General features: G+C 46.2%; 1 protein-coding gene across 3 annotated transcripts in view; it reads left to right on the top strand.

The window, feature by feature from the left end:
• Window positions 1-26,356, top strand: part of LOC119166710 (nischarin) — a 289,672-nt gene that overhangs the window by 42,850 nt on the left and 220,466 nt on the right. For all 3 annotated transcript variants that reach the window (XM_075882435.1, XM_075882433.1, XM_075882434.1), the window contains exon 4: window positions 24,142-24,286. In XM_075882435.1, the coding sequence (XP_075738550.1) occupies window positions 24,142-24,286 (145 nt within the window). The remainder of the gene's footprint in view (window positions 1-24,141; window positions 24,287-26,356) is intronic.

The raw sequence follows: 26,356 nt of genomic DNA, 5'->3' as shown, positions 1-26,356 counted from the left end.
CAGTAAATACGTAAGAAATAAAAAAAAGCTACAGTTTCGCCGCAAGGGCGAAGCAATAAATGCGACAGCAACAACTTGGAATGCAATGCTGAAAACGGCAAACAGATCGAAACGTGCAGCGCGCTGCTCACATACAAATGACGCATGAAAACGATACTCGCAGGACGAGAGTGAACTAACAACGTTTACCGCTCGACATGTAACACGCTGTTTAAACAAACGATGCGTGATACGTAATCACAGGTACAGATGAGTACAAACTAACAAGTGTCCCTGTTTTTATACCTCGCTGTGTATGAAAAGCGCGCTGTTTTTGCAAAAGGGGCCTATGCAGAGACCAAAGTGGCCTTTGTGGGGCCGGCAACTAACGCTTTCGTTTCAATGAAAGCTGAAGGCACACGATTCCCCCACCAAAGGATAAGCGCAAGCGCTCGCGCACAAGCATTTATCCGTGGGGCAAAGTACACGTGAGAGATAGTGACGAGCTCGGCGCTGAGCGAAGGCGGCTTTTTTTCTTTGAGTGTTCATATATATAGATACGTATACGTATATATATGGTGAAGGACGGCGGCAGTGGAGACGGCAAAAAAAAAAAAAAAGCCTGGACTGGCCATGTAATTTCTATCGCAATAAAAAAGGGCCAGTCGCGTTTTGGCGTTCCTGTCAAAAGAATCTTAGGAGTGAGCAAAGCTTTGACCCGCGCTTTTGTGACAGCCAGCTGCGCCGTCCCGTCTGTTCTTGTGTGTCCCAGGAAGACACACGCGAGTTGTTTTGGCTGAAATAGATTCTGCTAGTTGTGTTGATTCTTTGAGACTCTCATTTTAGTGAAATACTCTACCCTCGTGTGTTCGGCCACTCCTAGCCACTATAAGACCGCAACGCTGATGTTGGCACTTGCAATTGAGACCCCCCCTTTCACCGCCTTTTGTTTTTCACGATGATTTTTATTTGTTTGTATGTCCTTGTTTTTTTGTGCCACCCCTCCTCCCCGTTGCTGAAATCTCCCGGATTCAGAAGACTTGAACTTGGCAGGTATGTATATAGCCAAATTGGGCTACAGAAAAAAATTCTTGCTGCCGCGTAGGGTTGGCTGGCTGTGTAGCTATATTTGAGCTAAAAAGATTTGGCTTTTTTGGGGCTGTAATTTACGCCGTCTTGATGAGTGCTCCAGGGTTGACTCTCATCTAGCGGAAACAAATCTCTAGAAATGCATTCACATTTGGCCTTCAAGAAACAGAAAACGTCAAAAATCACCTGAAGTCTGCACGCTTCGTCGCCTAACAGAGCAGAAAACCGTGTGACAAGCACCAGCAGTCTATGCCCATATTCGTCTGAGCGAGTGCAGAATGCCTTTCCACCTTTCCGAAAGCCATACTTTGGCTGTAAAAAACCATGCGACTTTAGGCCGCAATTCCATTTTAGGCCAGAGAGTTGGATGTGTATTTGTATATACTGTAATAAATGAGAGAGAGACAAAGACAGCATGCTTGCAGTGGGCCGGCTGTTCTAATCTGACTTCGTTCTTCTCTTTCTCTAGCAGAGTATGCGCCCACGTCAGAGCCCTAGCGGCGTAGCATGACCAGCTGCCCAAACTTTCGTCCTATCATATGTACAAGCGAGCTTTCCTTTATCGGAACCTTCTGCGATTTCGGCAATGAAGTAGCAGTTACAGGCACAGCATCTGTATTGCGTCGTTTATGTTGCGAAACCTTCACAAGTTCCCGCGCATACCCTGCAAAAAATTATGAGTCGTGCACCTGGCCACGGTCGTGAATAATGAGCTCACGCGTTTCGCCCCATATCAGGTTTCAGCGCCTTTGCTCACCTCTCATATTTTGCGTGGCATCTGTGTCACTCGCAGCATGTTTAGCCAAAAGTTTTTTTTTATCTGCAGTTTTACCGACCTTGATGGGCTAGTTGTTACAGGGCTCGACTGCTGACTGAAGGTCGCAGGATCGAATCCAGGCCACGGCAGCCGCATTTCCTTGGAGGCGGAATGCTACGCAGGGCTCCCGGTCGTGATCTCCTTATCCTTCCAGCATGGCGCCTCTCATATTGACGTTGTTGTTTTGGTTATCACTATCTGCTGTGTCCACTACTCTATCCTTCACAGCCACAATATTGATGCATTCATTGAAAGTAAGAACATTTTTTTTACTTTAATCAATATTAGACATCGATAAGGAGTGACATACTATGGCCTGGGGGTGGCCTGCAGGACCCGTGTCTCCCTTTCCCCCCATGACATACAGAGCAAAAAATGACCATTTAAAAAAGGAACCCTCCTCCCCCCCAGAAAAAAATTTGTACCAATGCTTCTGTCAATATGTGGGCATTTTTCGTTATTTGGTGGTGCTAAACCGAATTCGACGCACAAACTGAATATTCACAGTGACCGCGGGAGATCGTGGAGTCTATGATCATAAAATTTCTTAAAATAATTCTTGGCCATGTTTTGCTTATGTAAAATATAGCTGACTTGGTGGTAGCTGGCCCTATAGAACTCCTCGCTTCAGAAGATAACTTTCCAATAGTAATGACTGGCAAGACACGGCCAACTTTGGACGCTGCTTGCACAATTGTGTTGTGTGTTAATTTTGTAAATTCGAATCACTTCCTTGCTTACTTACTGCAAGCACTTTTGGCATCTAACTGCCTATCTATCTATCTAGCTGTTTACATCTGGGTGCTGTCATGATCTCCCCCTTGGTGTGAACGAAATGAGTATGGGAGTGTAAGATCGTTTGACGAATGACGCGCTGATAATTACATGAATAATGTCAATCCTGTCGCGTACGTCGTCCAACACATCCCGTCAGACAGTGGTACATGTACCCGAAGGCGGGTGTGTTCCACTATGGTATGCACGTATGTGCCATAGGTGAATGGCACTAGTTTCTATCCAGGAATGATGAGAACACACATGGGCAATTTTAACGTTGTATTAAGAAAAAGCCATCATGCAAAAAATAAACGAATGCAAAGAATAAATGTCAGGGTCCAGCTCGAATTTAACTCAGGCATTCTGCGTGGCAATGAAGGATTCTACCACAAAGCTACGCCAGGTCTCGGAGCTGCTTTTCAAATAAGCGCTCATGTTCGTGAAACACCAACAATGGTTACAGTGCTGGCTATCGAATTTTATAAACGCTACGTGTGTACTCCTTTGATACAGTTGTTAATCCGGGTTATCGTGGATTGCAGTTACGTGCCTTGGCGCTGAAGTTGATTTACGTAGCAGTATCCAGGGCCACCATCCTGACGAGCATCAGCACTTCATATCAGTTTAGCGCTTCTGGTGTTGCTGTATCGTTGTGCAAGTGCTAACAACTGGTTATACAAACATCTGCAAATCTTCATATGTCTGCGTGCAGCATTAGCACATATATTTAGCGTAATTTCATGACGTGTCGCTCAATAAAAAATTTAAAAAAATTCAACACTGTCCTCTTTCCTCCTCATGCTTCGCAAAACGTCGATTCCCAAAGTATGTGGTATCTGCCAAATTTTTTCAATAATATATTTATAATCGAAGGTTTGCCCAATAGCATACAAAGATAAAGTGCGGTCATTTGCTTAAGTGCCTTAATATTAACACTTTTACATTCTCGGAACACTAACGACAAGGCCCTTGTACTTGTATATAGGTACAGGACCGCAGTTGGTCAATATTTACAAAGTCCTCGTTTAAGGTGTCTCTGATAATCAGCTTGTGGTTTTTGGACACATTAAAAAGATACACTAAGGATGGACTGCACAAAAAGAAATATTTTAATGGTCAAAAGTGAAAGTGCATCTGCAAATAAAATTGCAAATACGAATGGCTATATTTGGCTGCAAATATTTTTCCTATTTTTTGGTATTTGGCTACATTTGGGCTACAGTTTCTCTTGCTTTTGGCTATGCCACCTCTTCCAACTTGGCAACACGGGATTGTGGCTTTGTTCCTTGTTGTTCGCTGTGGAAGAGCAGCACCACCTCTATCAGTTTCTTCAGTTAGACACGACATGCACAACGGCACCGGCAAACGTAAGCGCGAAAATATAACAATCAAGCAAGAGTCCGCAATGTTGAACGCCGTCAAGTCCAGCGTCCGGAAAAAAAAAAAAAAAGTGGCCGGAGATTTCGGCGATGTCCCCAGTGGGTTTCGCGAGCGACTAGGCCCAGATGTTGTGGGACGCACTCCTTGATGCTGGCGCTGTGCCAGACTGCGACACTTTCCGCACGTATATCGGTGCTGATTCTGATGTGGTGACAACCGAAGAGTTGTCAGATGCAAAAATTGTACTCGCGGTGAAGGGGGTGCATTACGACAGTGATGAATGCGTCTACACCCCGGAGCCTAATCTTGGCGAACCAAACGTACCGATGTCCGCGCAAGCGCTGGATGTGATAGACCTGCTGCACTGTTTCTTTGGTGCTTACGATAACGGCGAGGACAGACTCAAAATAGCTGTTGCAGTTGAAAAAGTAGTCATCCACATGAGGACTAGTCTGCAAAGGCCTATTAGGGACTGTTTTTATTCAATGTGTTTTGCCAGCTGGTGTGCTGAATTTGGCGGAAATAAAGTGCATTGTTCTTCATTACTTTGCTGGTTTTTGCCTTCTGACAGCCATTTTTCTTTGCGCGGCGTGCTGCTGAGATATTTGGTGGCGAGTACATTCTATCTTGCTGGCTAATGGTCGGTAGAAATGAATATTCGCTATAACAAACTAATGTTTATAACGAAGTAACTACGACTCCCCCTTCAACTTTGTTGAACGAAATTTGACTGTACTTGGGGAGTCTTTCAACAACACAGTAATTGTTATCTGGCTTGCTTCTATTCTCGTTCTGGAGGACTGCGCACTTGCCATTTTTTGATCAAGATGGCTCTGTCACGCTGTTAGCTGCACGATCGTGACCAAGGTGTACCAGGCGCGCGGTGATGATGCGAGGCACGCCGCATTGCGTAAGCGCGCGATGAATGATTACTGATGTGTGATAGAAAAACGCCCCAACTACGGGTTTTGTATGTGAAACAGCTCTTTGACCAGCCTGTATAACGCTGTCCGTCTTGTGTCTCCATGCCAACTCGCCACACCGCCATCCTCTCCCGTCGCAGTTGTTGGAACAATGCCAAGTAGATTAAGCCGCAGCTGCGCGTTGACGTCACTATCTGCCTCACCCGAAGCAGCTGCTGGCTCCTCCCAACACAGCTGCGGATGTTGCTCCTCCGCCCGCTCGCAACACACTTCTCTTGCTTCACCCTCTCCGCCGCTTGCAACGCTTGAGCGCACGTCGAGGGGAAACTCTTTCGGCTCGTTTATTTGCGATGAAACTTACACGAAATCAAACCTGCCTCCCCTGTCTATGCGTTTCAAAGAAACGTTTACTCAAGTAAAGACTACACCGAGTTTTAGTTAAAACCATTTTTCCAACACCCGCGCCAATGCCTGTTTTTAGCCGGGTCAACAGCATGCGCACTACTGCTGTTTTGCATCCCATCATAGTTCCCTTTGGGAAGATGGTCCTTAATTTTTGTTAATGGAGCCACAACTCCCGGTGACGAGAGTGCTCTTTTGCCGCATAACGACCCCCTTCGATGCACTAGCTATCGGCGGCAGGAAACTGCGGTTGACAAAAGAGCGATATCGGAGCGACGGTGTTACAGAGGATTGATTGCAGGAGATGTTGCCATGCGATGCGTGTAAGACTGAATCCCAAAAGCGCTGTCGATAACACTGTGGAACTATGCCTTAACTGCCACAAATTTGTCTCTCACCTTACATGCGTTGCTGTTAGCCACAGAGACTACATGTGATGACACTATTGTAACGTTACTAGAAAGGGCACGGCCTTATGAAATCATTTAGGAACCATGGAGAAAATACATGCTTAATAGCAGCACAGCTGACAGACGTCTCGTCAGGCTTCGACGTGTGCACGTCTGTGTGGCGATTCATTAGCGAAAACTGGCTTGAGTACACACACAACGCGCTACCATCGTACGTCAATCTGAGAGCGCCCCTAGCTAGTTGTGCACAGAGCGTCACCTACCGTAATTACTCGAATATAACGTGCACCTTTTTTCCAGTCAAGAAAGTTCATAAATCGCATGCGCGTGAGAATCGAGTACGAAAAAAAAATGAATACGGTCATTCTATTGCCATCGGCATTCCAAAATGGCCGCCCCTTACTTGCGTCGGCCATTTCTGCCAGTGTTTTCCATGTGCGGCACTTCGTACGTGAGCTGAGGAGTTAGTCATATTGTAGTGCATTAGCATCGACGGCATGGAAGGGCCGACTCCATAAACTCGAGTGCACCATGATGCCGCTTTTAAAAGAAAAGTCATCCCATGTGCAAAAACGGACAGAAATCGGGCCGTATCGCGGTCGTTCGGAGTTCCCGAAACGTGCGCGCGGGACTGGCGGAAACAAAAGCAGAAGATTGTCGGCAGCAAAGCTTCACGCAAAGGCTTCAGTGGACCACAGCAGGGTCGGTTTCCGCAAATTAAAGAGCTGCTCAGCGAATATGTGCTTGAGCAGCGAGCGGCACAGCAGCCCGTGACGACAGAACTGCTCCAAGTGCGGGCTATGCAATTAGCCTTAGAAAAAGGTCTAATGCAGAGCCAGTTTAAAGCGAGCAGGTGCTGGCTAACTAACTTTATGAAGGGGAAAGGCTTTTCCCTCCGAAGGGGAACGGGCATATGCGAAAAGTTTTGCGGAGGAGTATGATGAAAAGCTTTACAGTTTTCAGAGGTTCGTCCTAAACTTGTGGCACAACAACGGCTACCTGCTTGGGCAAATAGGGAATGCCGATCAGACGCCTCTTTACTTCTACATGCCTGGCACCACAACCGTTGAAAAGAAGGGGGCGAAGCAAGTTCCCGTGCTGACATCGGTCCACTGTAAAAATACAGTGACGGCAATGCTCTGTTGCACGTCAGATGGGCACAAGCTTCGCCCGTACCTCATATTTAAATGGAAGACGCTCCCGGAAGGAACCGTTTTTTCTAGTGGTGTGATCGTGCGGGCCAGCGAGAAAAATGGGTGCGCGTTGTAATCGATGTCTTACGTTTTTTTTTTTTTTTTTTGTCGTGAAAATCGGGTGCGCGTTACAATCGAGGGCGCGGTAGAATCAAGTAAATACGGTACTAAGCTCACCCCGTGAGTGTCAGTCTCTGTAACATACCCGTGCATTCGCCCTTGCGTAGAAACCTGATTTTTTTTCTTCATGCACGCTCAGCATGAGACCGAGCAAAGGTGCGACGATTTTGTCGAGCGGCGAGTTGCCTTCCTTTCCACGAGCGATACACAGCTTATTGAGGTGGTCCCTCGCACAAGGGCATGGCAGCGGATGGCGTGGTATGCCTGTACGCTTACACAAGCAGTAACAGCGCTAAACCGCTAAGGCACACGTACTTCCTCACAGGCAGTACATAATTTAGATTGTTTTAGATGTTTATCGTTGGTAGGTTTGGTGCAGAGACCTGCAGCCGCATTCGATGGTAGCGTCATCACGCTCCCGTGAATTTCTGTGCAGGCATCGCCGCACTTGCCCTGAAGTCATAGTAATCACTGCATGATCTACTGTTGATGTTGTCATTGCAAATGCGCAAAATCGGAAGTTCTGCGCGGTATCATATGCGACCCACTATTCGTGAAGATAGAATTTTCTAGGGATATTCGAGTTTGAATATTTTCGAATGTGCGGTTAACGAATTGAATATGAATATTATGAATGCAATGCTTGATGAATGTTCGAAACTTTCTAATAGTCGCACACCCGTAGTCTTCAGCCCGAATTCGGGCTGCTTCCAGAGGCTATGAAGAAAGTGTAGTCATGCCATGACCATGAACAATGCTGCTGCCACCATGGCCAACACTTTCAATCCCCCCGTATTTCTGCAGCAACCTAAAGGGCCGCCATTTCATGGATCCTCAGTGGGTGACCATTTCATGGGTCGCCCACTGAGGATCTTGAAGACTGGCTAGAACAAGTCGAATGAGTTAGGCTATTTAACTATTGGGACGATAAGGAGATGCTGAGGCACGTGTTCTTATACTTTGCTGATTCAGCTAGGACGTGGTTTGAGAACCATGAGTTCCCTGGAGTCCTGGCAGCTATTTGAAACACAGTTCCTAATGATCTTCCCCACTGTTATGCAGGAAGAGTCTGCAGAGATGTTGCTGCAGACCCATACACAATCAACGAACACACACGACTCATACGCGACCCATACACGACCCCAACTAAGGTGGTACTATTGTTTTTGTCAAAGAGATGATGCAGCTCTTCGGGTGAGCTGACCCTGAAGTGGCTGAAGAAAATGTTGCACCTTTTAGTGCATAGCTTCAAAGAAGAATTGTTTGCAGGGCTAGTTCATAATCCACCCACAACCGTTGCCAAATTTGTGGCCTAGACCAGCAGTATTCGAAAGGCCCTGGAAATGCGAGCAAAGCAGTACAACTATCACTGTGGTGACACGGCCAGCGTGAACTTTGTTGACGGGATGCAGATTCCAAGGGTTACTCTGCGCGAAACCATCCGCGGAGTAGTGAGGGAGGAACTGCAAAAGCTACTTCCAATGACGCCACAACCTCAAGCCACTTCTCTAAGCAACATTATGTGAGGGCGTCCAACAAGCACTGGGGACTGCTATCCGGCTAGAACCACCCCACGAGCAGCAGGGTATGGCCTATGCCATGACTATCCGCCCGCCTCGCCTGCCCCTACATCGTCATCAGGTATCTTCATATCATTCTTCGTCACCTGCCCCACCGCCTGTGGCGCAGTACTCGACGCCAAGGAAGACCAACGTGGGGCGAACACCTGACCATCAGCTGTTGTGCTATCACTGGGGAAGAAGCGGGCTACATCTACAATCGCTGTTCTTATATACAACTCTGCCTGCGAGGTTTCTTAGTCAAGGTACCGCACCCATTGCCCGGCCAACGACCCAGCGAGATTGACGAGTACCTGTCTCATACCAGCCGTGAACCAGAGCCATCAACTGTTCGCTAGCGTCCCATTCATATGGATTAATGAACTGTTGTGGCTGCGCTGACTTCAGGCATGGAAGGTCGCCCAGCCCAACAAGGGCAAATTAAAAGTGGTGGCTTCGGGAGGTGAAGTTGTGCTGCAAAAAAAAAAAAAAAAAAGCCCTTCAACGCTGTAACACATAAGCGAAAAGCAGGACTCTCCACCTGTACACAGCCCGACCCTCTGCTCCAACCCCAATGTAATACCCCAATGCGACAACAGCTGCACGGCGCTGTTCCTGCCCAACTTAACCAAGCCTGCAGTCAACAAAATGACCATGCGTGGACACCAACCATGAATGTGAACCAGCCGTGATACCACCCCACAAAAAACCCAAAACTTGAAAATGACTACCCCTGTTGTACAGCTATACGTAGTCGTACTAATCAACATGGGAGCTGACTACTCTGTAATGAGCGGGCCGTTTGTGTCAAAACTCAAGAAAGTTACGATTTGGGCTGGTTCACACATACGTACAGCATAGCAGCAGGCCACCTCGTCACGCTAAGTTGTATCTGTAGATCGTGCATCACAATAAACGATACCATGCTGTGTTTGTTGTACTGCCTAACTGCTCGCGCAGTGTAATTCTGGGCATACACTTTTTTTACAGAGAATGGTGCCATTATCTGTATGCAGGCCAAGTCTATAAGTTTCTACGCTGAACAAGCCATAACACCTAAACCAAGTGCCAATCAACGTAGTCCTCTAAGGGTCGCTGAACACCATGTGACTCTGTCGCTCCTGAGAGCAACACTATCGTGGAGAGTGATTACAGCTTGCTTCAAGCCATGGTGTCTCCATAGCAAGAAGCATTGTGCGTTTGGAACGACGAATCTCTTGCGTTCTCAACACAAATTTCATCAAAGAATTTGAGCATATAAACAAGGCCGCTACTGTTGCGTTCCTCAAGAAAGTTCAGGTAAAAAGAGGGGTGACTACCTTCGCCGACATTCAGCACGAACCGCAGGACGCCTTCAAACCTGCTCACTTCTGCGACGTGAATTCAGCTCTACCACAAGAAAACCAGGAAAGGCTTTGCTCCACCGCTGTAGTGAGTGCTTCTTGCCAACATTGAAGCTACATTAAATGCCCCTTGCAAAGCACCAGTATAGTGAACTAGATAAAGGACGATGGCGGTACTGAGGCTGTTTTCAGGGAAACCACTAGGCGGTGGTGCCTTTCTCCTGAAGTGCGTCGTAGTACGCGCTTGTTTGCTGCACTTCTAAATGACGAGTGTGATAGGTTTAATGTTGATGTCCTGATTGAGACACCCAATTACCTCAATTCTACACAGAGTCTGCAAAAAGAGAATAAATAGTTTTGTCTTGAAAGGTCCAAAACATGCGATTTTCGGAATAAGCCTGTCCGTAAGAAAGTTTTAGAACTGTGCATGGCTACTCAGACAGAGCTAATGTGGCCCTGCACAGTCGATGATGTGCTTGCAAAAAAAAAAAAAAAAAAAAGACTGTGAGAGATAAGCAAACGAAAAAATAGATTGAACCATTTTAATTAACAGAAAGACACTCTTCAAAAACTATATGTGCGAACACAAACCCAGGTTTCTCAACACGATCAGCGTACAAAAAAAGAAGAAAAACTTGAGAAAGTTCATAACATAAACGCTGTCTAACATAATGAATGTGAAACACAAAATGTTATGACAAGACACTGGAATGCGCATGTCTTGTTTGCGAGAGGCAGTTAGATCCCTCGTTCATCAAGCACACCATCAAAACAGTCAGTCAGGGCAAGGTGCAAGAGATCCCATGTGATGTACTGCTCTTTGCCGAGCATGTTGTGTCGACTGTTCTTCCTTTCTTGCTCCACAGTACCTGTCTAAGTATTTTCAATCATGACCTGTCTAAGTTGGCTGCTGACCCGCAGGTCGCAGGATCAAATCCCGGCTGTGGCGGCTGCATTTCCGATGGAGGAGGAAATGTGTTTTCCGATGGAGAAGGAAACTCAGGTTTGGGTGCACGTTAAAGAACCCCAGGTGGTCGAAATTTCCGGAGCCCTCCACTACGGCGTCTCTCATAATCATATGGTGGTTTTGGGACATCAAACCCCACAAATCAATCAAACCTGTCGAAAGTTTTTGCGTCAAGAGAAAAGAGCGCAAATTATGCAAGGAGTCTCCTCAGCTTCGACCATGAACTTCAGAATACACATCGTATTCTGACAATGGAGGCTTGATGTACCCTTCAGGCCATCTAGACGATAGTATAACTGTTCTTTTAAGAGAGCTTCGTGATGTTTTTCAGCATGAATATGTTGCACAAGCAATGTACTTTTGACATTGCTGATTCCACTACGTGGGTACAATTGCTTTCACTGATCTGCGCAGAGCATGCATAACAACTGACTTGCCACATAGTGAGGTTCGACATTCTTCTGTGGCTGCGCTTGTTTCTGAAGTCTTTGAATGATGGGAGGGCAGCAAAGAAGAAAAAAAAGAAGACTAGCTAAATGAGCATTCAAAATTGAGAAGATGTAAATATTTTCCAACCTGTGCATTTTGTCATCATTATTTGCTTTTAGAGCCACTTTCATCTGAGCTTTCTAGTTTTGTTTTATGTTGATGCAAATGAAGTTTTCAGAAAGAAAAGAAAAAGAGGTAAACTAGTTGTTTCAGTGTCAATTGGTCTTGGGGCACCTGAGAAATGACCTACACGGTACCATTGCTTTGATGCACGTGCCCCTGCAGAGCAAACTTTCACGAGCGAAAAAATGTTGGTCGAACCAATTTGCAATTGTAATGGGCACAAGTGTATGGCAGCAAATCATGTGTGTATATAAAAAAAAAAGACCAATCTGAAATATATGCTCGTGCTTTGGTGACGCGCAGCTGGTAGGCTAAGTGCCGCTCCCCAGCATGAGGACTGCTCGTAGTGCCGCCGGCTGTGTCATTCGGTAAGCGTGCCCCCTCTCCTTGGCTGACGACAGACTAGCCGATATTTAACGGACCCTAGTGCAACACAGAAAGCTCGTGCTCCCCAGAGCGACTGCAGAAGAAATTTCAGGCCCCTATACAGCCGCGTAACAGCACTATAGTTCACGCCTTCAACATACTGCCCTAAACCACAGATCATTGCTATTATAATATCATTTTCTCATGGTTCTCTTTGGCCAAGTGTGGCCCTTCCACCAACAAAGACCTCATATAAGACTAGTCGCCTTGTGTCCATGCAGGAGTGTCATGAGCTTGCTTGCCCCCGCAGGGCGCCTGCGAAAGTAGGCGTTTGGTGTGTAGCGACACCACGGACCCGAGCTAATGGGGGAGTTTTGACTCCCTCCCACGCCTAGCCGTGCGTGGCTTTGCCGTGTCCGCGGAAAAGGGGATCCTGGGGGTTGAGCCGACGCTGGGTGATTGGACCTTTAAGGCCCCCCGGCAGAGGCAACACACCCCTTTGGCCCCGGCTTCACGTAGACGGCACCCCTGGGCTGACCCACCCAGGGGAAATCGGCAGTCGCCTCTTCCTATCTCTCTCTCCCTACATCTTCGTCTTTATCTCTCACTTTTTATCTATCCTGTCTTCTAGTCTCTTCCGTTTACTTCCAAACTTCCTGGTGGCTAGGGTTAACCTTGTATAGTTACCCAACCTTGGGTAGTTATATCTGGTTATAGCGGCGATGTATGACTGCCGCCTTCAAGTGTTCTACCTTGTAGCGTCCCCCTGTTGGGCTCGGTGGTGGGTGGTTACCATCGCCGCCGAACATGAAATGCACCACATGGCAAAATCTTTCCCCCTTCTTAATGATCGGTCCCTGAAAAGGAATCGCACCAATGAAAGCTCTAAACGAACTGGAAGCGATTGTGACCACTTCCCACGCTTTCTAGTCATACACTCTCTGGCAGATAACGTCTCTGTTGCAGGACTGTCGGTTTTCCTGATAGCTAAAGCCCTTGCTAACCTAATAGGCAAAAAGTATGACGCAAAGAAACTGTCATCCGGTGATCTTCTTGTTGAAGTAAGGCAGAAACAGCATGCAAACACTCTCCTTAAACAGAAGCAGTTCGCCCACCTGGACGTGTCTATCACCCCCCATCGCAGTCTTAACACTGTTCAAGGCGTCATTTCACAACGTGATCTGATGCGAGAAACTGAAGCTGACCTCCTTGAAGGCTTTCGAGAGCAAGGCGTAGTTGCCATTCGTTGGATAACCATCAGGCGAAACAATGAAGAAGTGGTGACGCCTCGTATAGTACTAATATTTAACCGCTCTACCCTGCCAGAATCTGTGAAAGCTGCGTTCCTTTACTGCAAAGTCCGCCCCTACATACCCAACCCTAGAAGGTGCTACAAATGCCAGAAATATGGACATAGGTCGAACACCTGTCGCGCAAAAACAAACATGTGCAAAATGTGGTGATCATGAGCACCCAACTGAGAGCTGTACTTCCACGCAAACAGAGTGCCCGAACTGTCACGTGCCGCACGCAGCGTACTCGCGGACATGGGAAATTTTCAAAAAGGAAAAGGAAATCATCCAGATAAAAGTAACAGAAAACATCACATTCTCTGAAGCCCGGAAGAAGGTGTCCCTCTTCTCTGGAAGAACGTACGCTGACGCAGCGCGCCGGGGGGCCGGGCGGGGTGTAGTGACGGTGGGCACGCAATACAGCTTTGCTGATGCGTGCACATCTCTGCCCCCCACCAAGCAGCCACAGGCTGCACCAACCTTTCACGTCCCGGAGGTCGAACTTCATCAGACCCAAGGAACAAACACAGACAACTGAGACACCTGTCTCTTCTGACAAACCTCCATTAGCTTCTGAGGGTCCACCGGAGGCAACGGAAGTGACACCAGGATCCTCAGCGTCTAAGATGCTGACGGAATCCCCCCAAGTGAGGCAGGGCTCCATAGATCGCCTCAGAGGGAAAAGACACCCGCCAGTGAAGCCTCCTAATAAAGGCAGCGAAGTGTGAATAAGTCACGCTCTTTTGCTCATTCATAAAAATGGCTGCCGAAAATATCATCCCATGGAATTGCCGAGGCTTACTTAAGAACTTAGACGACATTTATGAAATACTTGCGCAACACCAACCTAACATACTTTGCCTGCAGGAGACACACTTAAACTCAACACACACTAACTTTCTAAGAAGATATGCGGTATACCGAAAGGACAGGCATGGCACTGCCCATTCATCTGGCGGTGTCGCTATCGTGGTGCAGAAAGCACTACCGTCCCAAAACCTCACTCTGGTCACTGACTTAGAGGCAGTAGCAATACGAACCCCTATCTTTGGACGAATGACAACCGTGTGCTCATTATATATCCCTCCAGATTACCGCCTGTCTACTAAAGAGTTTGAAACTCTAGTTGACCAGCTCCCGCATCCATTCCTCTTGCTTGGAGATTTTAATGCGCACAACCCCCTATGGGGATGCACAAGAACAGATTCTCGAGGCTCCTTAATCGAAAACTTCCTCTTGTACTCCAGCTCCTGTATATTTAACAAAAAAGAACCAACGTACTTTAACGCAGCGTGCAACTCATACACAGCCATAGATCTTGCTATTGGCTCTCCTTCACTCATGGCAACCATAGATTGGTCTGTTATTCATAACCTCTATGGAAGTGATCATTTTCCTGTCTGCCTAAAACACACAGGAAGTACAAGTAAGATGACTACAAATGTATTCAGGTTTAGAGAACAGGATGCTGACTGGACAAAATTCCGAGAACTTACAGAACTGTCGCGTTCTTCTATTGAAAACCTAGACATTGATGACTGTGAAGCATTGGTCGTACTTCATATCATACAGGCCGCAGAGCAATCGATCCCACAGACATCTGACAAGACGCGAAACAAACGACGGCCCTGGTGGAATGCGGAGTGCAAAAAAGCTCGCGAGAACCAAAACAAAGCTTGGTCGAAATTTCGCAGGTACCCGACAGCTGACAACCTGATGAACTTCAAGCGTGCAAAAGCAAATGGTAGGCGTATCCGACGAGAATCAAAGAAGCAGAGCTGGCAGTCCTTCCTCTCGTCAGTGAACTCCTATACTGATACACATAGGGTGTACAACAGAGTAAGAGCACTTCAAGGGCACAACACTCATCCGGTCCCTCTCGTCAGTACTGCTGGTGATACGCTGGAACACCAGGCAGATGCCATAGGCCAACACTTTGAGTATATCTTCAGCTCAGCACATTATACAGAGTCCTTTAAACGACACAAGCTTGCTGAGGAACGTAAGCCCATTCGTGATAGAAGGCCATCTGCTGGAGGCTACAATACTCTGTTTACCATCGACGAATTGAAGGCAGTGCTGGCAACATGTGGCAACTCAGCTGCAGGCCAAGACAAGATTACATATGGCATGCTGAAACACTTACACGAACACACGCTTGATGTCATTCTCTTACTGTTCAACAGTGTATGGTCCTCCGGGCGTCTACCCAAGGCCTGAAAAGAGGCAGTTATCATACCCATCCTCAAACAAGGAAAGGAAGCCACACTTGTTGCTAGTTATAGGCCTATCGCCCTGACTAGCTGCTTGTGCAAGGTTTTTGAAAAAATGGTAAACCGCCGCCTCATGTATTATTTTGAATATAATGGCCTCCTTGACCACCGTCAAGCTGGATTCAGATCAGGCCGTCGACAGCTGACCAACTCGTAGCATTCGAATCCTACGTCAGGGATGCCTTCATTCACAAACAACACTGCCTTTCTGTATTTTTTGACTTGGAGAAGGCTTACGACACGACACGGCGTTATGGCATTCTCCGTGACCTGTGATTTTTTGGAGTGTCAGGGAACATGCTGAATACAATTCAAAGCTACCTCTCTGAACGTACGTTCGTGGTTCGTGTTGGAAATGTTCTTTCAAGGTGGTTTACTCAGGAAAATGGTGTCCCCCAAGGTGGCGTACTTAGTTGCACACTATTCATCGTAAAAATGAACTCCATAAACACTATACTGCCTAAAACAATTTCCTACTCTGTATATGTTGATGACATTCAGATCAGCTTCAAATCATGCAACCTAGCCATCTGCGAACGTCAGATTCAGTTGGCAGTAAATAAGCTCTCAAGCTGGGCAGACGAAAATGGTTTTAAGTTTAACTGTGACAAGACTGTCTGCCTACTCTTTTCAAAACTACGTGGTATAAGGCCGCCCCCCAACATTTCAATGAATGGACACACCATCGCTACTAAGAAGGATCATAAATTTTTAAGTGTTGTGATGGATGAAAAGCTCAGCTTTGTCTCACACATCAAGCAGCTGCGACTGAAATGCTTGAAAGCCTTGAACTTGCTCAAGATTCTCTCGCATCAGTCATGGGATACAGATCGGGACTGTCTATTAAACCTTCTCAGTAGTGTAGTGCTCTCACGTATTGATTATGGCTCGGCTGTGTACGAATCAGCATCGAGATCCACACTTAAGATGCTCGACCCAGTGCATCACCATGGGCTTCGTCTGGCTAGTAGCGCCTTCTGAACCAGCCCAATAGCCAGCCTGTATGTTGAGACAGATCGGTGGTCATTAGAACGACGACGGCAGTTCACAAGCATCAAGTATGCAACTAAGGTGCTCTCTCATGTCGACCACCCATCTCGCGAGCTATTGCAGGATACATCAAACGCCCACCTGTTCTTGAGGCGACCATCAGCCACGCCAACGTATCCCATTAGAGTGGCCTCACACTTTGAAAATCTTAATATACCTGTCTCCAATCTTCAACTAAGTTCCCACAAGGACACTGTGGCACCATGGGAAATGCGAGCTATCAATTGTGACTTGTCATTCCTAGAGGTAGGAAAGCGTGGCCTTCCAATCGCAATCGATCAACACTTCAAGTACCTGCAGGCCAAATACAGGTGTGCTGAATATTATACTGATGCCTCCAAGTCCTCTGCAGTCGCATGTGTGGCACATGGTCCCGCTTTCTCTGAATCTAGAACAATGAACGAACGTACCAGTATATTTACTGCAGAATGCTATGGCATACTTTTAGCAGTAACGCACATTTTAAAGGAGAAAGAACCAGCCTCAATCATATACACGGATTCTCTCAGTGCTGTGACTGCGCTGTCCTTCACTAAGATACTCAAAAACCCAGTTACTAATACGCTTCGAAAATGCATCATGTCAGCCTGCAAATCTAAGCTTGAAATCACGCTATGCTGGATTCCGAGACACTGCAACATTGCTGGCAATGAGATAGCGGACAAACTTGTGAAGTCAGCAGCACTCCGCCCATCAGTTGACGTAGACACCATCCCGTATGAGGACCTGAGGCCACTCATCACATCCCGAATGCGTAGACAATGGCAAGAAGAATGGAATGCAGCAAATTCAAACGAACTGCACTTAGTAAAGCCAAGAGTAGGAAGATATGTGACTGAAAACGTAACAGGCACGAAGAGGTTGCACTGTGCAGACTCAGGATCGGTCATACACATGCAACACACTCGCACCTTTTAAACAACTCTCCAGCACCACATTGTGCAAAATGTGGTGATGAGCTGTCTGTCTTTCACGTTCTAATTACCTGTCCGTACCTCGAACCAGAAAGACTGTGTCACTTTCCAAAGCTGTACAAATGTCACATTCCGCCTCATCCACAATTTTTTCTTGGAGACGATCTCTTGTTTCCCCCCAAAAGTAGTCTTAAAGTTTTTAGCTAGTGTAGGCTCCCTACATTCCATAACATATTCTCACTAATCTCAGCCTCCTCTCAATCCTGAGGGAACCGCTGAGACTTTTTTTATCAAATGTCATGCAGCACGCACTTCTTGTCTTGACAAGGACTGTTGACGACACGGCATGACTTTGTAAAACCCATAAGCATAGCCTGTTTTAAACCCATCACACATAGTCACTACACCTGAGGTTAAGTCCTATACACTACTCTTTTATTCTTGCCACCCTGAGTAGACTTTTTATAATCAAATCGACCAAAAACCGTGTGTTTGGCGCTCTTTGGCCTGAGTTGCCCTTGCGCCACTAAAATCTACCATCATCATCATCATGACCTTGCTTGCCTTGTAAGAGCATGGGCATTAAAAGTACAGTAGACTTATATTAAACGGAACTCGCTTAAACGAAATTGGTGCTTAAATGGAACAACTGCTCTTAATATGTTCTGTTTCGTACTTGAATAATATACCACTATTTATCGCTCAGTGAGCAAAATTCCTCTTGAAGAAAACATTCTCTTGGTCCCTTCAGGTTTCGTTTAAAAAAGAGTCTACTGTACCTATACCCTCTTCAGGTGCAAATTACAGTGCACTGTTTACAAATACGTCAATTAAATATAAGTACTTTATTTTAAAGTCAGCCATGTTTCATTGTGGGATGAAAATATTCAAATCATAGGGTTCAATTGTGTACACAATTCAAATAAAAGTTTTAATAAATTACATTACTTCTATAATGGGCCTCGCCTGATGCCTTCTTTGTTTTGTCCTCAATTTTTTTTCCTCGATGGTACGCGTCTTTTTGTATTTCAGTAAGCATGCACCAACTAGCCCAACAAAAAGTTCTATTAAGGGTGCACAAATAATATTCGGTTGAATTCATTTCGAGAAAAAAAGTAATACAGTCAAACTACAATATATTGAATCTGCATATATAGGGGATAAAAGAGACGAGAGCAGAGCGCTGAACTGTTCCCTCTTCTCTTCTATTCCCTCCTGTTGTTCGCACTGTTAAGCACTTTGTTCGTCTACCATGCAGCATTAACCAGCCCAGTAAAGCACTTTGTTAAAGCATATATTGAATTTTCGGCTATATCAAACATGTAAATTATGCCTTGATAATCCTTTGTAAAGGTACATAAATTTGCATGATTATATTAAATAGTATTTTTACCCGCCATCGTATATATAGAATGCCACATGAGCTGGATCGTGTGCTTCAGCACTCGCTGCACTCCACCACCTTCGCAGCACTGTGCCCCTGCTGAAACCCGAAATTCTTGAAAAAACGTGTGGGCGCCCCACCGCAGTGGTCTAGTGGCTAAGGTACTCGGCTGCTGACCCGCAGGTCGTGGGATCAAATCCCCGCTGCAATGGCTGCATATTTGATCGAGATGAAAATGCTGTAAGCCCGTTTCCTCAGATTTGGGTGCGCGTGCTGGAACGAAGGAGCCAGCGGCCTCTTTTTTTTGTCATTTCTTTTATTAAGTTTTGATCAGTTAACCACTGCTTGCGCATGTTAAAGAATCCCAGATGGTTCAAATTTCCGGAGCCCTTTACTACGGTGTATCTCATAATCATATGGTGGTTTTGAGACATTAAACCCTATATATCAATCAATTAACCACTGCTCGCGTCTTTCGTGTGTGCCTGGTGCACTCGCAGATCGCCATCGCCGACTGATTGCGAACACCCGATGAATTTGGTAATTGACGGTTGTCCTGTCCATGCTGCGCTCTCTTGGATGACCACTTGCCGGTTGGGGCTCCGTCTACGGACTACTCTCCTCATCTTTACTTTTCTCCCTTTGTCTTATTTCCTCCTTCCTTTGTGAACCACTGCTGAAGTGCAGACAAATTCACTTTTCTCTTCGTTTCCTCTTTCAAACCACTACTAGCCTCAAGTTATTAGGAGCGTTTTGCTGGTGGAGTCAAGTTCAGTGAATTGTCATATACTATCACATTCTTATTTTGCATGCGTACTGTGCATGGTCTGCAAAGGCGCTATGCACTGCTTGAATTTTCAGTTTCTCGTGTAGCACTGGGCAGCGCCAAGAGGCGCAAGAACCTTGACTTAGCAGTGGAGTTGAAAGCCATTCAGTTAAAAGGTTGGCAAAAAAAGTTAGATGGGGGCGGACAACGTTAGGATACCACAGAGCACTTATGAGTGCCTTGTTGAAGATATATACTAAGCAGGCGCATATGAGATCTAAAATGTATATTATAGGTTCTAATTTTAAGCCATCTATGTCCTCGCTTTTACTCAATTTGAAATGCTGAAAAACGCTGATGACCTCTTGCACGTCTGTAGGATTTGCAAACACAGAATTATTTAAAGCAGGAGGCAAATAACCTGATGAATCACAATTATGACTACTGTCAACTAGTGAGGTAAAGTACTCGTTAAATTTGTTTGCTAGTACTGCGCCCTTGTATATTTTATTTTCGATCACCAGCTCACTAATATCATTAGACACTTGTTTGGTAGATATAATAGCATTAAGTTTGTTCCATAATTGCTTAGAATCGGTGACACCGTCAAACATCTTGAAGTGAGAATCGCGTTTAGCTTGTTTTTGTAGTTTAGTGAGTTTATTTGTGTATACTTTAAAAGCTTTAAATTTATCCGGGTCTCGCTTTATCAGAAACTCTTGATACTACCTATTTTTTTCTTTTATCATATTGAGTATTGCGGAAGAAACCCAAGGTTTGCGCGCCCGTTTTGGTCTCATTAAAGCTTTGTAAGTAAAATGTTTTTCATACACTGAAATAGAGTATCAATAAAACAATCATAAGCAAGATCAGCAGAAGAACTAGATAGAACGTTGTTCCAATTAAGAGTTCTAACTTCCTCTCTAAAAGAAGATAGCGTTCGCGGATTAATTTGTTGAAAGTGAATGGCAGGAAGGATTTGACTCCTTACACTGGTGATGTTTTCTATGACTAGATATATGGGCAAATGATCACTTATTGGAGCACGCAGGACGCCTGCCTGTAACGTACTGTTTGTACTACTAGTGATAAACAAGTCTAATAGAGTAGAAGTGGTATCAGTAATACCTGTTGAAATGGTAATTACGTTTGTTAAGAAAAAAGAAGCAAAAAGGTCTGAAAGTCTCATCTGTTTATGTGTGTCGCTCAACATATCTGTGTTAAGGTCACCTCCCAGCACTAATTTGTAATTAAATTGGTTTACAACGAAAAATAGGTTTTATAAATATTGAATACAGTCGCCGACCGATTTTCCGGACTCCAAAAATTCGGACTTGTTGGATATTCCGGACTTCATGAATGCACCGTCAGGGATCCCATAGAGCTAATGCATTGTTTCGACCGATTTTTCGGGCGAATTTGTCCCCGAAAGTTCGATTTTTCGGACTAAATCGCTCGTTTTGTGCCATGCCCCAAGCCATTATGAACGCCGCCATGTTGGATTTTCCGTCGGCTTGGCTAAGCTTGGTCTTCAGATGCCTTTCCTGCCTCCGAGATTGGAATGCGCACGCCATATTTTAAGTTTCGGAGGCCGTGTTTGCTTTTTAAAAGACGCGGTGATGGATGCCGTTTTTTTGTCTTCGGTCAGCACTATCGTCATCACATCGCACGGGGAGGAGGCGAAAGAAGGATTCTTTTATTGTCGTTGCAGCTTTTTTCAGTCGACATTCTGCACGTGCTTTGTCGCGTAGCGTCGAGACGTTGTGTGCTTCGCAGCGGCTATCTGCGGCATCGAATTTTGTGTTCTCGGTGCCATGGCTCCGCCATCTGTGCCATCGCGGGAGCCAGGTGATGTGAAGAAGCGTGGGAAGTATACGACCCTGACGATGGAGAAGAAAGCTGCCATAATCAAGCTAATAGAGAGTGGACGTTGTCGTCATCCGAGCCGGAGAGCGGCTCGGATGACGACAACGACGACCGCCCGCAGCCGTCGGCGGCGGAGATCGCCAACGCGGTGACAATTTTGTCGAGCGTTTACGGCGACGATGTCACCTTGGCGCAAATACGGGCAAACCAAATTGCCTCCAAGCGTAGTTTGAGGCAAGGCAGCATCAAGAACTTTTTTAAACCTGCCTGATGCAATAAACTTCAGATTTTTGGCGAAAACGAATTTTTCGGACTGTTCGATTTTTCGTACTTTTTTTCGGTCCCCGCCAGGTCCGAAAAATCGGTCGGTGACTGTAAATGAATCAAAACTGCCATTTGGTGGCCTGTAAATTGCAACAAAAATGTAGTTGTGATACTGTAAAGTTAACACCTCAAGGTCATCGGTGCACAGAGACAGATCTTCACAATACTCGTACGTTATTTCAGCTTTGACATACAAGCATACACCACCACCAATTCTCAATTTTCTATTTTGGTACACAACATTATATCTGTCAATACAAAACACGTCTGTTTCATTATGGTACCAAGTTTCAGTCATCATAATAACGGAAAAGAAAAAATTTATCTCATCAAGAAACAATAGAAAGTTTTCTTCTTTCGAACGAGCTAACTGCATATTAATGTGAAGGAATGTCATGGGCTGTCTATGACGGCCACTTACATACGAGTTAATTCAAAAACGCTGGAATACATTGCCATTGTTCGCAGCAGAAATATGTCTACTATTAAGCTAGACTACTTTAACCAGATCCACCTCAGAAGTTACATTTAAAACAGGTGTCCTGTCTGCTTTCCGCATGAAGATCCTGCCCTGTGATACCCATACATATTTCCATTCTCTTTCACGCCTTGCTTGCCACGCCTTACTGAGCAGAACCTTCATTTCCATGCACAGGTGTTCATTTATATATACAGGGTTACTGTTGTCAAAACCAAGACGAGTGCTATCTAGTTTAATCTTTTTTGCTGCGGACAACATCTTGTCTCGCGCCGTTCTGCTGAGGAATCTGACGACCACATTTGATTTCTTTTCATCTTTCGATAATACACGGTGTGGGACGTCAATGTCGTTATCTGTGACATCAGTTCCTCAGTTCCTAAGCACTTGGCGATGTTTGCGACAGTTTTCTCCAAGTTTTCTTTTTCGATTAGCGGAAGACCTTGGATTTCAATATTCATATTTTGGCTGTATTGCTTCAGCTCTACAATTTCCTGTCTAGCTTCTTTCAGGTCCCTTCGCAATTCTGCGTCTTCCTTACGACACTGCGCACTCTCAGCCTTTACCACGTCAATCTCCTTGCGAAAAGCCTCCACTTCAGTCCTAAAGAGCTCAAAGCTCTCATTCATGAAAGCAATAGCATCTCGAACACTTCCAAGTTCAGTGACTATTTTAGTGTTCGAGGAAGCGACCTTAGCTATTTCACGTTTTACTTCAGTCGAGAACATGTCAAGTCTTCCCACCAGATCACCTAGAAATTTCACGACCTCTTTAATGCTATTAGGCTGCCTCTCAGCAAGGGTCGCCGCAATATTGCCCATGTCGCCCGAATTTTTATCCCCCATGGTTTCAAGCACTTCAAGTAATAAATTGCACGAAAATGCTCTTGTGCACACAAAGCAAGAGGCAAAGTTTGAAGATTAAAAAGAAAAACACTGTTGTGACTACAATGCCCTATAAAACTTCAGCAGCAGCAGCAGCGACGAAACTAGGTACATATAATGTTCAATATGAAAGTTAACCAACCTGCAAAGAGTGCAGACAGTAGGTTAGCGTGCGTCCTTTCGCCGTTGCCGCTGCTGCCTGAGTGAAGCCAGTTGCAAAGAAACAACGCCCCCAGCCACAAACTTGATAACAGCTTGAAACTGCAGCAGGCTGAGTTAGATGGCGGTTTCGGTAGCGCTGTCCAGGTCCTGGTAATGGTAAAGCCACAGCAACACAATTGTATAAACGGTGTGGCACTCAGGTCTGGTGGCAGAAGACAACTCCGGATGGGATGGCTTACACTTTTCTTGACGATATGCCGGTATCTGCAAAGAGTGCAGACAGTAGGTTAGCGTGCGTCCTTTCGCCGTCGCCGCTGCTGCCTGAGTGAAGCCAGTTGCAAAGAGACAACGCCCCCAGCACAAACTTGATAACAGCTTAAAACTGCAGCAGGCTGAGGTAGATGGCGGTTTCGGTAGCGCTGTCTAGGTCACTTATCTTGACGATATGCCGGTATCTGCAAAGAGTGCAGACAGTTGGTTAGCGTGCGTCTTTTCGCCGTCGCCGCTGCTGCCTGAAAGTGATTTTACCCTACTTCTAGTTTATTTACAATTTTCAGTTTTTTGACATAAAAGTAGAGAAGCTAAACTTGTGAAAGCAAATAAAAAGAAATGTCCAATTTTGGAAAAAACTTTCGTTTTTCGACTTGCATTTTCCCTTGATAGGAAGAGATTGTGCTTTGCCCCCCCCCCCCCCCCCCCTTGAATGGCAAACCTGCGCATGCCTTTGTACACAAATGTAGCCACCACAGCTGACAGGGACGAACATGCTAGAATTTCTCCGTGTGACCTTGGTAGCCTCTCTGCGTTTCAGGAGGTTCGCACTGTGGTGGCAGACTTGGCCGAGCGGCTGTTCGAGACTGGTGAGCAGCTCCTGACCGGTGACTCCCGCTTCTGCACCACCCCGTTGCAGCTGCACTGCCTTACGGAAAGGCTCAAGTTGGCTGAACCCACTTGCAGTGAGTGGCACGCTTTCGTTACACTTTGTGTGAAGTGCTCAACATCACCACCTCACATCGAAAGGCTGTGCGTTACCAGTGAAAGAACTTGCAGGAAACCATGAGGGTATACTGTATAACCTCGTTACAATGGATCTGCTTACAGCAGGCATTCGAATACTACATACTACTGGCATTGTTATGCTGACCACCCCATTTGCTCCGCTGATCGAGCTTCGTATGCAGTCAAGCCCACATATAACGGCCCCACCTAAAACGAACTATCGCTTAAAACGGAATATATCTGCATGACCGTGAAAATATGCATTGGTTCAATGGCACAAAATTGCACTTACAACAAACGTTTCCGAGCGCCGCTGATCGGTTACAGCGAACGGAGTCGGCGGTCCGCCGACTTCCCGGAAAACCAATTTCGACCACCGATCAGGCATCGGGGAGGTGCCCATACATTCTTATCGTTAAACGCCGACCCTGCCTCTGCGACTCTCTACTTGCGGCTCTCCCCGACCCATGGAGGAAAGAAAGCTGTTTCTTACCTCCATGCCCCGACTGCTTTTTGTTATGCACCCCTCCGTCCTTTGCCCCTCTGCTACTCTGAGCACCCCCCTCATCGCCAGACGAGGCCCGTGTTTTCACACTGCCACCGATATTTCGAAGACCGGTTGGCCATCTACCCAGTTTTCGATTGCTGGTAATGTCGTTGACGACGCCGTCCTGGAGTGACCAGACCATTTGCCAACATCGTCGGCCACCGACTGTATTCGATAGTGTGGGTCTAGTGCACGCACGTACGTTACCTCACCGAATCAGATAATTTGCGATTTGTTTTGTGTTTAGGACTTGTTCTCGCTCACTTCGCACTGTACTAGGCATGCCTTCCGCGCACGTGCGGAAGTGCAAAAACGACTGTTAATTTGCGCGGAACGAATTGCAAAATATCGAAGTTTGTGAGGCCATGCAAACTCGCCCGCACAACAAAAGGTTGGACTACGGCCGCAGATTCCTCGAACACGACCGCGCGCTCCGATCTAGGCGGCCGTGCTTTGACTTCTGCGCGCACAAGCACTCTCAAGCTTTTCTACGTGCGAGTTTCACGGACCTTTCAAGCAAGCTACCCAACCGGCCTCCTTTCCGTGTGGTTTGGTTTTCAAGGTCACCCTCCCGCCGCATCCTCCCCCCTCTTTATCGCAACTCCTTGCCCTTCTCTCGCAAATATGCTCTCCTCTCTTAATCACAACTCCTTCACCCGTCCCCACCGCTCCGCGATGCCAGCCACGCTGGCTTGAATTAGTTTTGTTTCTAACTGGAAACGGGCTCAAAGCTGTTCCACACGTTCTGGCATGTGTGTCTCCTGTGCACGTCTTGCTTGCTCTTGGTGTGTGTGTAGGTCACAAAGTGCTCGACACGTTTTCCCATTCACACTAATTTCTTGGTGATACGGCTTTAACAACCTCATGTTCTTTTCCGATTCTCGGATTGTTGCGAAAGCAAACTTTTGCTTACAGTTTATCGCGATGTGCCTTTCCTTTTTGCAGTTGTAGCAGATTAGCGGCCTCCGTGATTCAAACGCCCATGTGGTATCAGTGCCTTGTTTAGGAACCTCACTCGATTTCTCCGCTTCCGCTTGCACTTCCCTGACAGTGTCCTTCGTAAGAGGCGGGCCCTTCCTGAAATTACGGTGCAGAGCGGGTTTCCATTGATCAGGTTTCTTTGAAAAGCCCTCTTTCCTTTCATCCTTTTCAACGCGCACTGCCCTGCTGTGCAACTTTCAATGAGTATAATACTCCTCAGCTGACTCTCCTGCCTTGTTGAGGTGTACTTCACCAAGTTTGTCCTGCAGCCAAAGCTTGACATCCTCCTCGATGCAGCGATAGAATTGCTCCAATGCAATGCATTCTACAACTTTATTGCGATCGTCATAAACACCTTCGTCCTTGAGCCATTCAATTAAATCGGCTTTAAGACGAAACGCGAAGTCAACGTGTGACTCATTCCCCTTTTTAGCATACCGGAACCTTTGCCTGAAAATTTCGGGTGACAACTTATAACGTCTCAAGAGCACTTCCTTAA

The sequence above is a fragment of the Rhipicephalus microplus genome, unplaced genomic scaffold (genome assembly GCF_043290135.1).
Source record: "Rhipicephalus microplus isolate Deutch F79 unplaced genomic scaffold, USDA_Rmic scaffold_12, whole genome shotgun sequence".
In the NCBI taxonomy this organism is placed as follows: Eukaryota; Metazoa; Arthropoda; class Arachnida; order Ixodida; family Ixodidae; genus Rhipicephalus; species Rhipicephalus microplus.
This window is presented reverse-complemented; position numbering and strand designations above follow the sequence as displayed.